Raw genomic sequence first — 13,919 nt, 5'->3', positions numbered from 1 at the left:
TTCAAGAGATGTCGAGTTCGATGAAGCAGAATATTAGAGATGGAGCAAAGAAGAAAATAGAGTTGAAGGACTATATTTTAATGAAGATAAAGATAGAGATGACGATCTTATCAATCAAGATGAACAAGCTGATGATCAAAGTCCTTAAACAAATGTACCATCGTCATCAAGCAGCAGCAGTAATACTAGCAACATAATAGAAAATTCTGAAGCACCTCCCACAGAAGTTCGAAGATCCACAAGAGAGAGAAGAAAACCAGAAAGGTACAATGATTATGAATTAAATAATGTTTCACTATTCAGTCTCTTTGTAAAGAGTGATCTCATAACAAATGAAGAATCGATTGGAGAAGACAAGTGGAGAAAAACTTGGAATGGAAAATTAATTTGAGGGGGAGTGTTAGATATAAAACTTGATTTCTAAAACTTGAAAAGTCAAAATAGGTGGCATTCACAAAGAAAAAGGGAAATAAAATATGAAAGTTAGTAAAACATGGACGCAAACACTTGGAAATGTGGAAAAACATGGCAATCAACTATGGATGGGAAACTTCATGAATTACATAGAAATTAAGCTAATAATATTATGATATGAGTGGGCAGCAACAAAACTTGGGCAGCAGCAAAACTTGGGCAGTAACTCAAGTTGAGTTGGCAAGCTTGGCAATTAAGGAATTTACACAGCAAACATGAAAAGAAAACCAAATTACAGAAATAAATTCAAGGCGGTAGAATGAAAGCAATATGGAAGCTTCTTAAGGTGGTTAATTTCATCTATATATATGTTAGTAGTCTATTATGAGATATATGAATGAGATGAAAAATAAATACGAGTGAAAGCTTAGAAAAGCTAGAGAAAATTTGAGAGAGCTTAGTAAAGTTTAGAATAACGAGGTTGTGTTTGTAAACTAGCCGCAGCTAGTGTTATAGTGTTGTAGTGTTGTAGTATTGTGGTAACGTCGTTGTAACATATTTTTCCTCGTATCAATAATAGTTCGAGTTATAAAAATTATTGAGTGTTCATCTACGCTTCCAACAAGATTTACGTTGAATATTGGCTCCATAAAAGGGTGAACATTTGTACAATAGTGAAAACCACTTGCAGATACTAAGAATCTGCTAGCATCAATAAACAAATGGTGACACACTTTCAAGCGTGCACCTCCAAATATGAATGACAAAACAACAGAGAATGCAAACTTTGGGTAGAACTTACAGCTTCCATAAGTATTTGAAGATCTGCATCAGGAATAGCATGACTAAGCTTATGAAACCTAGCTATTACCTGTCAATTGGACGTGTCTATCACTTGGAATCCCTCTTTTATGCCTGCAACTTCCTCAACTGAGATATGCTTAGCTATTACCTATCGATTTCCCAAAAAGAAAAAGGTTAATAAGAAAAGGCTTGAAGCTTTATTTAGGTTCCATTGGCCAAAAAAAAAAGAAAGAAACATTACCCGGAGAGATATTTTCTTTAGCTTGTTCATTATGAAGAACAGCTTGAGCCTTGCCTTCCCAGTTTCTCCCAAGGAAACAACTGGAGCCTTCTTTGCATTTTGCAACTAAGGATGATTTAAATAGCAATGGAACTTGATGCACATTTCATTTATATTATTGTTCACTTCCCTCTTACATTTTTATTTCAACTTTTTTCCTGTCCTTCTTTCTTTATATGCAGAAAATGAATAAGGAGTTGCACAAGCTATTATTCCGCTCGATTACAAATTTTAAGAGGCTTCCTTGGCCTAAAGTTTCTAAGCATGCAAAAGACCTTGCGAGGAAGATGCTCAACCCTGACCCTAAGCAAAATTTCTAAGCAAAGTTGTGTTTCCAATAAATTTAGATCATCATTGGTTGCAAAATACAAAGAAGGCTCCAAATGTTTGTGGCATACATAAATTTATCGAGTTTGAGATATGTAACAACAAAAATGCATTAATAATAACTTAAGATCATAATTAAAGGCACAATGAAACGAGTTTTTCTTTAATAGCATTTGTGAAAAGAAATAATGTTATTTGCAATACATTCTATTATGATTCAAAAAAAATCTAAATAATGGTAAACTCACCAATGGTCGAATGACTGCTCATGTTAGACATGTTTTAAGGCTATATTGTACAACTCAGATCAAAGCTATCCCTTGGGACCTTCACACAAGTCCATAACCAAATGGACCGCATAGTCATCCTCATAAGTAGCCTTCAAGGTAACAATATTTGGGTGCTGAGGCAAATGCAAAGAAATCAAGAGACTTGCAATAATCTATAGAAAATGGATTTTGCTTATTTTTTCCTTTCTTCTCTTTCTTCTCATAAGAAACTGTTCATGGAATCTCAGAATAATTTCTCATGAATAACCAAAAGTTTTTTTTTTTTTTTGCACAAATGGGTGTTTGTAATTTAAACCCAAGATGGTAAAAACAATAAAAATCTAATCTCTTTTGTGCAAAAAGAAAGAAAGACTTTGTTTTTAAAGATCCAAGCTTTGAGATATAGTAAGCTTCTATTTTTATTGAGAAAGAAAGAAATGTTTCTTGACGAACCAAATGGAGAAACAAAGAAATAAAAGTAAATAAAAAATTGGTAGGGATTGGACTTATATTGAAAATTAAGCAATGAATTGAAGAAATAGGGAGTAAAAAATATAAAGAGAAAGAACAATTTTCTTTTAAAGATATAATCAAAAGCTTGTTAAAATTATTCTATCTTTCTATAAATGAAATAAAAGCACTTTTAAATAATAGATTTGAAAATCCAATAAAAGCACTTAATAGAGGTATTCAATCCAATTTACGCACAACATGAGTTATTGGTTTTAAAGTTAAACCAAATCACTTTATTTTCATAATTGATCCTTTAATAAAAGAGTGTGTTTAAGAATTCAAATCAAGAATTCTGATATTAAAGATTTAAATGAAAATCTAGAAATTATTGGACTTACTTCTATAAGCGAATATACTAATACAACTGAAGTGGAAACAAATGAAACCGATAATAAAATTATTGAGCTTTGTGAACCAAATAAATTCACTTCAGAAATCCAGCCGAAATTATTACATTTGAAAGATTTATCATTACCAAGAGATTGGATATTAGAAAATTCAAGTACTCCTAAACCTCTAAACACAATAGAATATGTTGTGTCGGGAGATAAATTATATTTTAAAAATATAGCAGCGGTAAAAACCCAAAACATGGTTTTACCGTCTTTTTAATTAAATAGATGGTGATGAAGAAGAAAATACAAATACCCCAATAGGAATGAAAACAGTCGGGAGATAAACGTGGTTGTTAGGTTTTCAGGACACTCTAGGTACGTTTTCAATATACAAATACTTTACATCTTTATGTATTTCACTTCTAATATATGCCTTATTCTTTTAAGGTCGCATTAATCACGGGAACATTCTTTTTACGAACAAGAATACATCCGAGAGACGAAATTAATGGCAACCTCTATATCTTCCGCTATGATGTTTAATGGATTTTCTGAGCTACCCCTTATGATAATTCGATTCCCTCTATTTTACAAGCATCGAGATAATCTGTTTCACCCTCCGTGGATATGGTCAGTCGTCAGTTTTTATTTTACGTGTACCTTACTCTGTTGTTGAAGCTTTAGTATGGTCTTGTGTTGTATACTACACAATTGGTTTTGCCCCTTCTCCTGGGAGGTATGTCTTATTTCACTCTCTTGGATTATGTTTTTCACTAATACCGATTCGTTCTTATTACTTGTTGTTTCTTCGATTCAGATTTTTTCGCTTCATGTTTGTAAAATTTGTAGTACACCAAATGGCAATTGGTCTATTCCGAATGCTTGCTGCTATTGCTCGAGATATAGTCATTGCAAATACCTTCGGGTCAGCTGCAATTTTAATTGTACTTTTATTGGGTGGATTTCTTGTACCTAAAGGTATGTTATTTAGGAAAGGGAGATAAAATATTGTTGATTCTCCAAGTATATATTGTTCTTCTTCTTCTTTTTCTTTCAGACGAAATTAAGTCATGGTGGACTTGGGCTTCTTGGCTGTCACCATTGCAGTATGCACAAAGAGCAGTTTTTGTTAATGAATTCACAGCTAGAAGGTGGAAAAAGGTGCACTAATCAGCATGCTTTGCATCCATTTTTTATTTTATTGATAATTGTTTAATACGTTAAACATGTAAGAGTTGAGACATGTTTCAGATATCTATTACCGGAAACGGTACAGTTGGAGACAATGTCCTTCATGCACATGGTATAACTACAGATGAATATTTGTATTGGCTTGGAGTTGGTGTGTTAGTATTTTATGCAGTGCTTTTCAACGTCGTCTCACGTTGGCTCTGATCTATCTGAATCGTGAGTTATATATCCTTTTACTTATGGTTTAGTGTCTGAAGATTCTCTCATATCCTTCTTCTTCTCTTCGCGACAGCTTTAAATAAAGCCCGACGGTTGTACCTGACGATAAAGAACAAGGTTCTGCTACAAACAATGGTTAGTAATCTTTGGTACATGTAACATCATCATATTTCAGACTCATAAAGGCTCATGTGCCTCTTTTAAAAGATTCTGCAAATTCCTTCATAAATTTCAAAACATCTTGACAGTTGAAAATGAAAAGTCAAAATCGGAAGCTCCATCTGCTGAAGGCAGCTGGAAGAAGAGAATGATTCTTCCATTTCAACCATTAGCAATGACTTTTCAAAATGTTAATTACTTTGTTGATATGCCTAAGGTATGATTGTTGTATATATTTCTTTTATTGATGTGAAACATCATATTTCAATACCCTTGTTTTCGTTTGATTGAATATATCAGGAAATGAAAGCACAAGAATACCTGAAACGAGATTGCAGCTCCTATCGAATGTTAGCGGAGTATTCAGACCGGGAGTTCTTACGGCCTTAGTCGGGTTGATTGTAGCAGGAAAGACTACTTTGTTGGATGTGCTTTCCGCAAGGAAAACCGGTGGATACATTGAAGGGGATATTAAGATATTAGGGTACCCAAAGGAACATAAAACATTTGCTAGAATTTCAGGATATGTTAAGCAAAATGATATACATTCTCCTCAACTGACGGTTGAGAAGTCTTTCTGGTTTTCCTCCAGTTACCCTAACATATTAGGAATTTTAAGTTATTTCGAGTTAATAATAATAAAAACTTATTTAATTAATACAAATTAAATATACATTAAAGATTTATAATCTGAATTAAAATCTTTAATGTTTATTTAAAATTTTATTTAATTATTCCGAAATAAATATCAATTAAAAGAGTTTTAATCAAAATTACATTCTTTTAATGTTTACTTACTATATTCGGGAGATTAAAATCATATGTATATTGAATATACATATATTAACTCTAGATATATTTTAGTAACATACAACAAATTGTACATCTTTGTTCATTTCAATCCTAAGGTGTGACCCTGTAGGTTCTTGTAACATTAGTAGTAATTATTAGAACAATTCTAATATTACATACAATGAGTGACATCTAGCAATATATCATTGTCACCTAAGTTACAAGAAATTATGATTCGACGTATCATATTCGTGATTAATTCTTTTATGTATTACATTCTTTTGTCCTTTATATCTAGAATAGGCACAAGTCTTGGAATAGTCACACTTGTATAACCCATCTATTGTTTCTTGATATCTAGAGTAAACTTTAATTAAGGAATATTTTGTGATATCTCATATCAACTTATTTGAGCATGGTCATGTGTTTCTAGTCTCACTCAATCAAGTGACGGAGCTTGTTTAGCTGCATCAAAACATACAACAATATATGTTGGGATAGTATTGATCTCAAGTCTGAGGATCATACATATAGTCATCACCATGAGCAATGTTATAACTGTCACATAATAATCCAAGACATATGCTCATGGTGGGTCAATCCAATACATTGTTCTCTAACAATATAATCATGTATCAATTCTGACATCTCTATATCAATAACAACTCGTTGTCATCAATCAATAACATGTTAGTCTTAAGTGTATTATTATTGTCCATGCCCATAATAATATTCGACTAGCGATCTTTTAATAATAACAATTATGTTATTATATGGACTTTATTATCTTCCTGATAAGTGCTTATTTTAATTAATATTTTACTTTTAAATTACTCTTTAATCATTGATTTTTTGGATTATTTGCTCATTTTAATTCATTTTCTGTACAGGACATATGATTCTGGAAATTGCACAAAAAGGACACAATTCTACAAATTTTTTTATTTTCGGAATCAAAGCTGGCTGGAATTCGGATTTGAATCAAACTCAAGTTTAGGATAATATTTTAAACATTATATTTTTATTTTTATTTTAGTTTAAATAGGTTTTTAATATTTTAATTAAGTTTTAGGATATTATTTTTATATTTCATCTTTGTTTTAGGTATTTTAGTTTAAATAGGTTTTAGTTTTTTAATTAGGATTTAGAATATTATATTATTTTTTTAAGTATTTTAGTTTTAAGTGTTTTAATTAAGATTTAAGATGCTTAGCTTGTTTTTAGGAATTTGAATGCTACAAATACCCTCTAAGGGTAAGCCTAGAAACATATATCTCTTATTTGAGAATAAAATATTCTTTTTCTCTCTAGTTTTCTCTCTATTTTTCGCATACTTTTATATTATGTTAAGTATGACTTTGGTCATGCTTAGCTAATTCTTTTTCAAGTCGAAGGCTAAAGCGAAGGCTCAATTCCAAACGTGATAATTGTAAGATACTTAAATCGCTTCAGAATTTCTCTCTGTTTCCTGAGCTTACTTTTCAAATCAAAACGATTTTGACATTGGTCTGGATATTGTTATGGTTAACGTTTAAAGAAGGATTTGCTTATTGAAGCATATTCAACTTCCCGAGAACACACTTAGCAAAATTTTTTGCTAAGAGGAAACTGAGATCGGAATCAATTGTTATTGAAACAACACAATTCGAGTTGGCAGCGAAGAATTGTTCTTGTAAGCTGACGTGAATCTTGAAGTAAAAATCTGTTTCGATGATCCAATGAATCTAAGACAAAGTTGAAGTCTGAGGATGCTTTTACAATAAGTTTCCCTTTATCTCAATCTCTTTAATTTGTTTATTTAATTATTTTTCTTTTATTTAATTCTTATTTTTTATTTTTAAAACAACTTTTAAAAATCTCCCTTTTATATTTATTACTATTAATATTTATTATTATATTATTTTTCCTTTTTTATTATTTATTTTATTTTAATATATCTTTTCAACTTCCTCTGGAATTCTATCTTCTTCTAAAATCAAGAAAGAGTTTTATTAAATCAGAAACACCACAATCCTAGTGGATCGACCCTACTTCTCTATACTAGCTTTTCCTTTTTACTTATTAAGAAGCTAGGAATTATTTTGATAGCAAAACGACGGTTATCAAATTAGCGCCGTTGTCGGGGACTAACGGCAAGTACTTATTTTTCTAGTTTTTTTTTATTTTGACCATAAGAAACCCAGGTGAATTAGTAGATCTATATCCAGAGATCGAAGAACGAGAATGAAGAATCCACGCACAAACGCTTCGAGAAAAGAGAAAAAGACAAGAAGAACAAGAGCTGAAATCATAAACAGAATCAAATCCGGACTTTGAAGTAGACACATACAACATTCCGATGGCAGAAGAAGAACAAACGATTCAAGAACTAGTCATAGCACCTGCCACTCATACGCCATTAGACATTAATTTTCCTAGTGGAGGGACTACATTTCAATTAAAGACGGGACTCATTCATCTTTTTCCCACCTTCCACGGCTTTCCCACTGAAGATCCGCACAAACACTTGTTGGAATTCAACACGGTTTGCACTAGCATGAAACCATAGGGAGTTGCTAATGATCAAATTAAATTGAGAGATTTCCCTTTCTCTTTAGCCGACTAGGCTAAAGATTGGTTATTTTATTTACCTCCAAATTCAGTTAATTCATGGGATGACATAATCGAATTTTTCTTGACAGGTTCTTTCCAGCGGCTAAAGCAAGCGAGTTGCGAAGGAGCATTCTTTCCATTCAACAAAAGAACGAAGAAAGTGTTTATGACTATTGGGAGCGATTTAAAAAGCTTTGTGCATGTTGTCCGCGACACGGATTAAGTGAGCAAATGTTACTTCAATCCTTTTATGAAGGCCTTTTACCAATGGAGATGAAAATGGTGGATTCTGCCAGTGGAGGAGCATTAGTCAACATGATCCCAACAATAGCAAGGGAATTGATTTCAACTATGGCAGCCAACTCTCAACAGTTTTCAAGTGAACCTAGTAGACGGGTTCACGAGATAAGTATATTTTCCCTTGAAAATAAGTTAGATAAATTAACTGAAGTATTTAATTAACCTGTTGCAGGAAAATCTGGAGCAACAAGAACATGTGGGATATGAACAAAGCTAGACCACCCAAACTTCAGCTATACGGCAAATCAAATACCAACTCATCCTCCTCAACAGCAAATGCAAAAACCATCATTGGAGGAATTCATAGGGAAGTTAGCAATTTCACAAGAAAAGTTCATTGCATCCCAGGAAAAATCCCAAAGCCAAACCGAAGCACATCTTCAAGAGTTAGATAAATGGGAAAATTGGAATCACAAGGAAGACTACCTACTCAAACGGAGTTAAATCCGAGAAAAAATGTTAGTGCCATCACACTCCGAAATGGAAAAGTTATCTCACCCGAAGTTCCACCAGAAAAAGTCGCACATTAGGAAGAACAAGAGGACACACTACCTTCAGAAATACAAGGTACATATGACTCACATCCTTCTCTTTCTTCTCATGAAATCACGCCACCATCCTTCCCATCAAGGTTGATGAAGTGTTATAAAAGGGCTAAAGAAAATGAGATCTTAGAGGTGTTCCAAAAAGTTCAAGGCAACATACCTTTCCTTGAAGTAATTCAACAAGTACCAAGGTATGCTCGATTCTTAAAAGAACTTTTCACTACAAACAGGAAATTAATGGGGCACGAAAAGGTAAATTTCGGAGAACATGACTCTGCAATTTTCCAACGAAAGCTCCCACAAAAGATGAAGGATCAAGGTATGTTCGATATACCTTGTAAAATAGGTGATTTTAAAATTAAACGTGCAATGTGTGACTTAGGAGCTTCAATTAATGTTATGCCATTTTCTATATATAAAATGATTACTAATGAGCCTTTGAAGGAAACAGGAATAAACCATACAGTTGGCTGATCGGTCTGTGATATATCCAGTGGGAGTAATGGAAAACATCTTCGTAAAGGTCGATGCATTATTCTTTCCTGCATATTTCTATTTCATTGACATGGAATATGATAGGTATTCTTATTCCGATGTACTCTTAGGCCGACCCTTCCTAAGCACAACACATACAAAGATCGATGTTAGAAGTGCTATACTAACAATGGAATTTAATGGTGAGATCGTTGAATTTGATGTTTACAAAGCAATGAAATGCCCTGATCATGTTGAAATAATTAATTTTGTTGATGTTATAGATCCTTTAATTGATGAATATATTGAATCTAATTTTTCTTATGATCTTTTTAAGGATCCTGAACTTTGCCACGAAGAGGAAGAAAGGGAGTTTGAAAATATTAATTCAACCAGTTCTGATTTATCTTTATCTTCCTCTAAAACTAAAACTTTACCTTCTATTTGGAAGGCACCTGAGATAGAATTGAACCAATTACTGGAGCATTTGAAATATGTATTTTTGGGCGAAAATGAAACTTTGCAAGTGATCATCTCAAGTAAATTATCCGAAGGAGAAGAGGAAGTTTTGGTAGCAGTATTGCACTCTCACAAAGAAGCCATAGGATGGACCATTGCCGACATTAAAGGATTAAGTCCCTCGACTTGCATGCACAAGGTCAAAGTCGAAGAAGGAGCAAAGTCATCACGTGAAGGACAACGCCGATTAAATCCACCGATGATAGAAGTAGTAAAGAAAGAAATTTAGGAACTCCTTGATGCTGACATATTCTATCCAATTTCGGATAGTAATTGGGTAAGTCTGATTTATGTGGTTACCAAGAAAATAGGAGTCATAGTGGTCGAAAATCAAGAAGAGTTAGTGCCAACAAGAGTTTAGAATGGATGGCGAGTTTGTATTGATTGCATGAAGTTGAACTCTCTTACTCAAAATATCATTTTCCTCTTCCTTTTATAGATCAAATGATTGAAAGATTATCTGGGAAAACTCATTATTGTTTTCTTGATGGTTTTTCAGGTTTTTTTCCAAATCCCAGTGGCACCAGAGGATAAAGAAAAAATGACTTTTACTTCTCCCTTCGGTACATTTGCATATAGACGAATGCCCTTTGGTCTTCGTAACGCACCAGCCACCTTCCAAAGATACATGTTAAGTATATTTTCTGACTATGTGGAGAAGGGCATCGAAGTATTTATGGATGACTTCACGGTTTATGGTAACTCTTTTAATGAATGCCTTGATAATTTAACTAATGTGCTTAAAAGATTCTAAGAATATAACCTTGTTTTGAACTACAAAAAATGTCATTTTATGGTTGATAAAGGGTTAATTGCAGGTCATATTGTTTCCTTAAAAGGGATTACGGTTGATAAAGCTAAAATAGATGTCATACGCTCACTTCCTTACCCCACAACTGTGAGGGAAATTTATTCTTTTCTTGGCCATGCAAGATTTTACGGCGGGTTTATTAAAGACTTTTCGAAGATAGCACAACATTTATGCAATCTTCTTCAAAAGGATCAAGACTTTGACTATAATTCAAAATGCAAGGAGTCTTTCGATTCATTAAAAGAAAAGCTTATTTCAGCTCCAATTGTCCAGTCGTCAGATTGGAGTCATCCCTTTGAACTTATGTGTGACGCATCAGATACTAGCGTTGGAGCCGTTTTAAGCCAAAAACTAGGGAAAGAGCCACATGTCATAGCCTACGCATCTCGAACTTTGAACTCGGCTCAGAAAAATTATTCGACTACGGAAAAAAACTTTTTGTTATAATTTTTGCTTTAGAAAAATTCAAATCCTATTTGCTTGGTACTAAAATTATTGTCTTTTCTAATCATGCAGCTATAAGGTATTTGATGAGAAAAATGGAGGCAAAGCCGAGGCTTATCCGGTGGATCCTGCTTTTACAGGAATTTAACTTGGAAATCAAAGGCAAAAAGGGATGCGAAAATCTGGTAGCATATCACTTGAGTCGAATTCCCCTTTCCACATTGGACCACCACTTAGAGAAGAATTTCCTGAAGAAAAACTGATGGTGGCGCAAAGCATAACTCCATGGTTTGCAGACATGGTTAATTATTTGGCCACATGTAAGTTACCATTCGATTTGCCGAGAGCTAAAATCAATCGAATTAAGCAAGAATCCCGATACTATATTTGGGACAATCCTTATTTATGGAAGCACTGCTCGGATCAGGTAATTTGAAGATGTATTACCGAAAGTGAGGTAAACTCAATTTTACAAATTTGTCATTCTTACTCTTGCAGAGGTCATTTTGGGCCCAAACATATAGCTCATAAAATTATTGAATGCGGTTTCTATTGGCCTAACATCTTTCGGGATTCATATTTATTTTGTAAAACTTGTGAAAGATGTCAACGTACAAGTAACTTAAGCTGTAGGAATGAAATGCCACTTAATTTTATACAAGTTTGTGAAATATTTTATGTTTGGGGAATTGATTATATGGGTCCTTTTACTTCGTCATTTGGAAATACTTATATTATTTTAGCTGTGGATTATGTTTCTAAATGGGTTGAAGCTAAAACCACTCGGAATAATGATGCTAAAACTACAGTTAATTTTTTGAAAAATATTTTTTCCAGGTTTGGCACTCCACGGGCTATAATAAGCGACAGAGAAACACATTTCATCAACCGAGTAATTGAGTCGCTAATGAAGAAATTTGGAGTAACTCAAGTAATTGCTACCGCTTACCATCCACAAACAAATGGACAGACAGAAGTATCAAATCGAGAAATTAAAACAATTCTTGAGAAAATTGTTAAACCGAACCAAAAGGATTGAAGTTTAAAATTAACGATGCACTTTGGGCATATCGAACTGCTTATAAAGGTCTCATTGAGATGTCACCATACCAGTTTGTTTTCGGTAAACCATGCCATCTACCGGTCGAGTTAGAACATCGGGCTTATTGGGCCGTTAAACAATGTAACATGGACGCAATTGGTGAAGCTCGGAAATTACACATTCAAGAACTTGAGGAAATCCAAAGAAATGCCTATGATAATGCTCGGATATTTAAAGAAAAAACAAAAGAATTTCACGATAGTAGAATTTCTTTTAAACTTTTTCTGTCGGTCAAAAGGTTTTATTATTTAACTCCAAATTTAAACTTTTTGCAAGAAAACTCAAATCAAAATGGCTTGGACCGTCTATAGTTACTCAAGTATTTCCTCACGATGATGTTGAAATTGAAGATAACTCAGGAGTACAATTTAAAGTTAATGGTAAAAGATTGAAGTCATATTATGAAAATGCTCCAGTTGGTCTAATCGAAGAAATCAATTTAGAGGAACCCACGCTTTGAAAAATCAGGTCGTCGAGCTAACGACGTTAAACAAAAGCGCTTGATGGGAGGTAACCCATTTCGTTTTATTTTCATTTTATTTATTTTATTTTATTTTATCAGATGCTTAATTTTATTTTATTTTTCTCTGAACATATTCGAATTCCGATATGACCATGACCATGGCCGCACTCGCCACTAGATTGGGGAGTATTCCTTTTCCATCTCTTTGATTTTAAATTTGATAAACGTTTTGAGACAAAACGAAATAAGTGAGGGGGAGGATAAGCATGTGTCAAATTTTTATTTGACTTGTTTAATTGTTTGAAATTGAGTTATTCTGATGTTGATATGTTGGGATAGTTGGTTGCTAGTCTTGAATTTCTCTTTATACTCTTGCTTTCTTTTGGATTATGACCATGTTTTTGATCGAATTTAATTTGCATGATTAGTGATTGATATAGCTGGTGAATTTTTGTTGAGTATTGATGTTTCTTGCTTTTGTCGATAGAGATGAACTTGACTCAATTCATATAAACTTTTATTGTGAGATTTAAGCCTAACGAGCATACATTTTCTTTCTTGCTCATTATTTGACTTGTGTGTGCCGAACTAATTAGGATATTCTAGAACTTATAATCACAATGCATATCGAGACTACATGTTAAACGTAATGTTTTAATGTGATAGGGGAACCTAGGATAAACCCACTTTTCCCAAAAAGCCTACCCGTTTATATATCGACTAGTGAACCACGTTTGAGCCTATTTCCCTTTCTTTGTTTTATACCTCATAATTAAACCCGAAGCCTTTCTTTTTTTTCCTCTCTTTTCACACCCTTACCGAGACTTGAGATCTTGTATCATTGTTGTTCCACAAAAAAAAAGTTGTTCACTATTTCGAACAGAAAAAAGGAAAAAAATACCCTTTGTTCGAAAAAAAGGGAAGGAAAAATCGATCGATTCAATTGTCTTTTATCTATTCTTTTTCCTCATTTTGTTCTTCATTGTGCTTCATGTTAATTTGTGGATTGTTATTAATTATTTTGATCTCTTGTTTCGGTATTTTAAACCTTTCTTTTCGGCCTTTTCCCTACCCTAACCTAAGCTCGACTACACCTTGTTTAAAGACCCCTTGATTATTGCATTATGTTCATTTTTCGTAGTGGATATTTGATTGGATTCCAAGCCTATGGTAATATTTTGGTTAGTTTCAGCTGGAGCGATTTCATTTACCCCAAACACTTTGAGCGGATATGTGTGAATCTTTGTTAGGTATTGAGTCATGTTTCATTGAAGTTGGCAATTAATTGTGATATCTTGCTTACTTTAAATTTTCTTGGTTGTATCTTTGCTTGACTGTAACTTGAATTTGACAAATATCATGGACT

The 13,919-nt window shown here is 33.3% G+C and overlaps 1 protein-coding gene and 1 long non-coding RNA gene across 2 annotated transcripts; both read left to right on the top strand.

Annotated features, from left to right (window-relative positions):
* The first annotated feature begins 3,585 nt into the window (after positions 1-3,585).
* LOC120175321 lies at positions 3,586-4,077 on the top strand. The gene is made up of 3 exons (XR_005521249.1): positions 3,586-3,678; positions 3,760-3,920; positions 4,000-4,077. It is a non-coding gene; the product is annotated as an uncharacterized LOC120175321 (long non-coding RNA).
* A 107-nt stretch (positions 4,078-4,184) lies between these two features.
* Positions 4,185-11,136, top strand: LOC120175161 (ABC transporter G family member 31-like). Its single transcript, XM_039181855.1, has 4 exons — positions 4,185-4,284; positions 4,601-4,728; positions 4,850-5,091; positions 11,061-11,136. Exons 1-4 carry the CDS (start codon positions 4,185-4,187, stop codon positions 11,134-11,136), a joined length of 546 nt encoding a protein of 181 aa, XP_039037786.1.
* The last annotated feature ends 2,783 nt before the right edge of the window (positions 11,137-13,919 follow it).

This window comes from Hibiscus syriacus, unplaced genomic scaffold (genome assembly GCF_006381635.1).
Source record: "Hibiscus syriacus cultivar Baekdansim isolate YM2019G1 unplaced genomic scaffold, ASM638163v2 tig00003151_pilon, whole genome shotgun sequence".
Classification (NCBI taxonomy): Eukaryota; Viridiplantae; Streptophyta; class Magnoliopsida; order Malvales; family Malvaceae; genus Hibiscus; species Hibiscus syriacus.
This window is presented reverse-complemented; position numbering and strand designations above follow the sequence as displayed.

What these genes read in the sequence shown, in the direction of transcription:
- LOC120175161 (XM_039181855.1), top strand. Translation starts at nt 4,185, where the DNA reads ATGTTTCAGATATCTATTACCGGAAACGGTACAGTTGGAGACAATGTC. An exon ending in TTTGTATTGGCTTGGAGTTG is followed by an intron (nt 4,285 to 4,600) that starts GTGTGTTAGTAT and finishes ACATCTTGACAG; the next exon opens with TTGAAAATGAAAAGTCAAAA. An exon ending in ACGGTTGAGAAGTCTTTCTG is followed by an intron (nt 5,092 to 11,060) that starts GTTTTCCTCCAG and finishes CTAATCATGCAG; the next exon opens with CTATAAGGTATTTGATGAGA.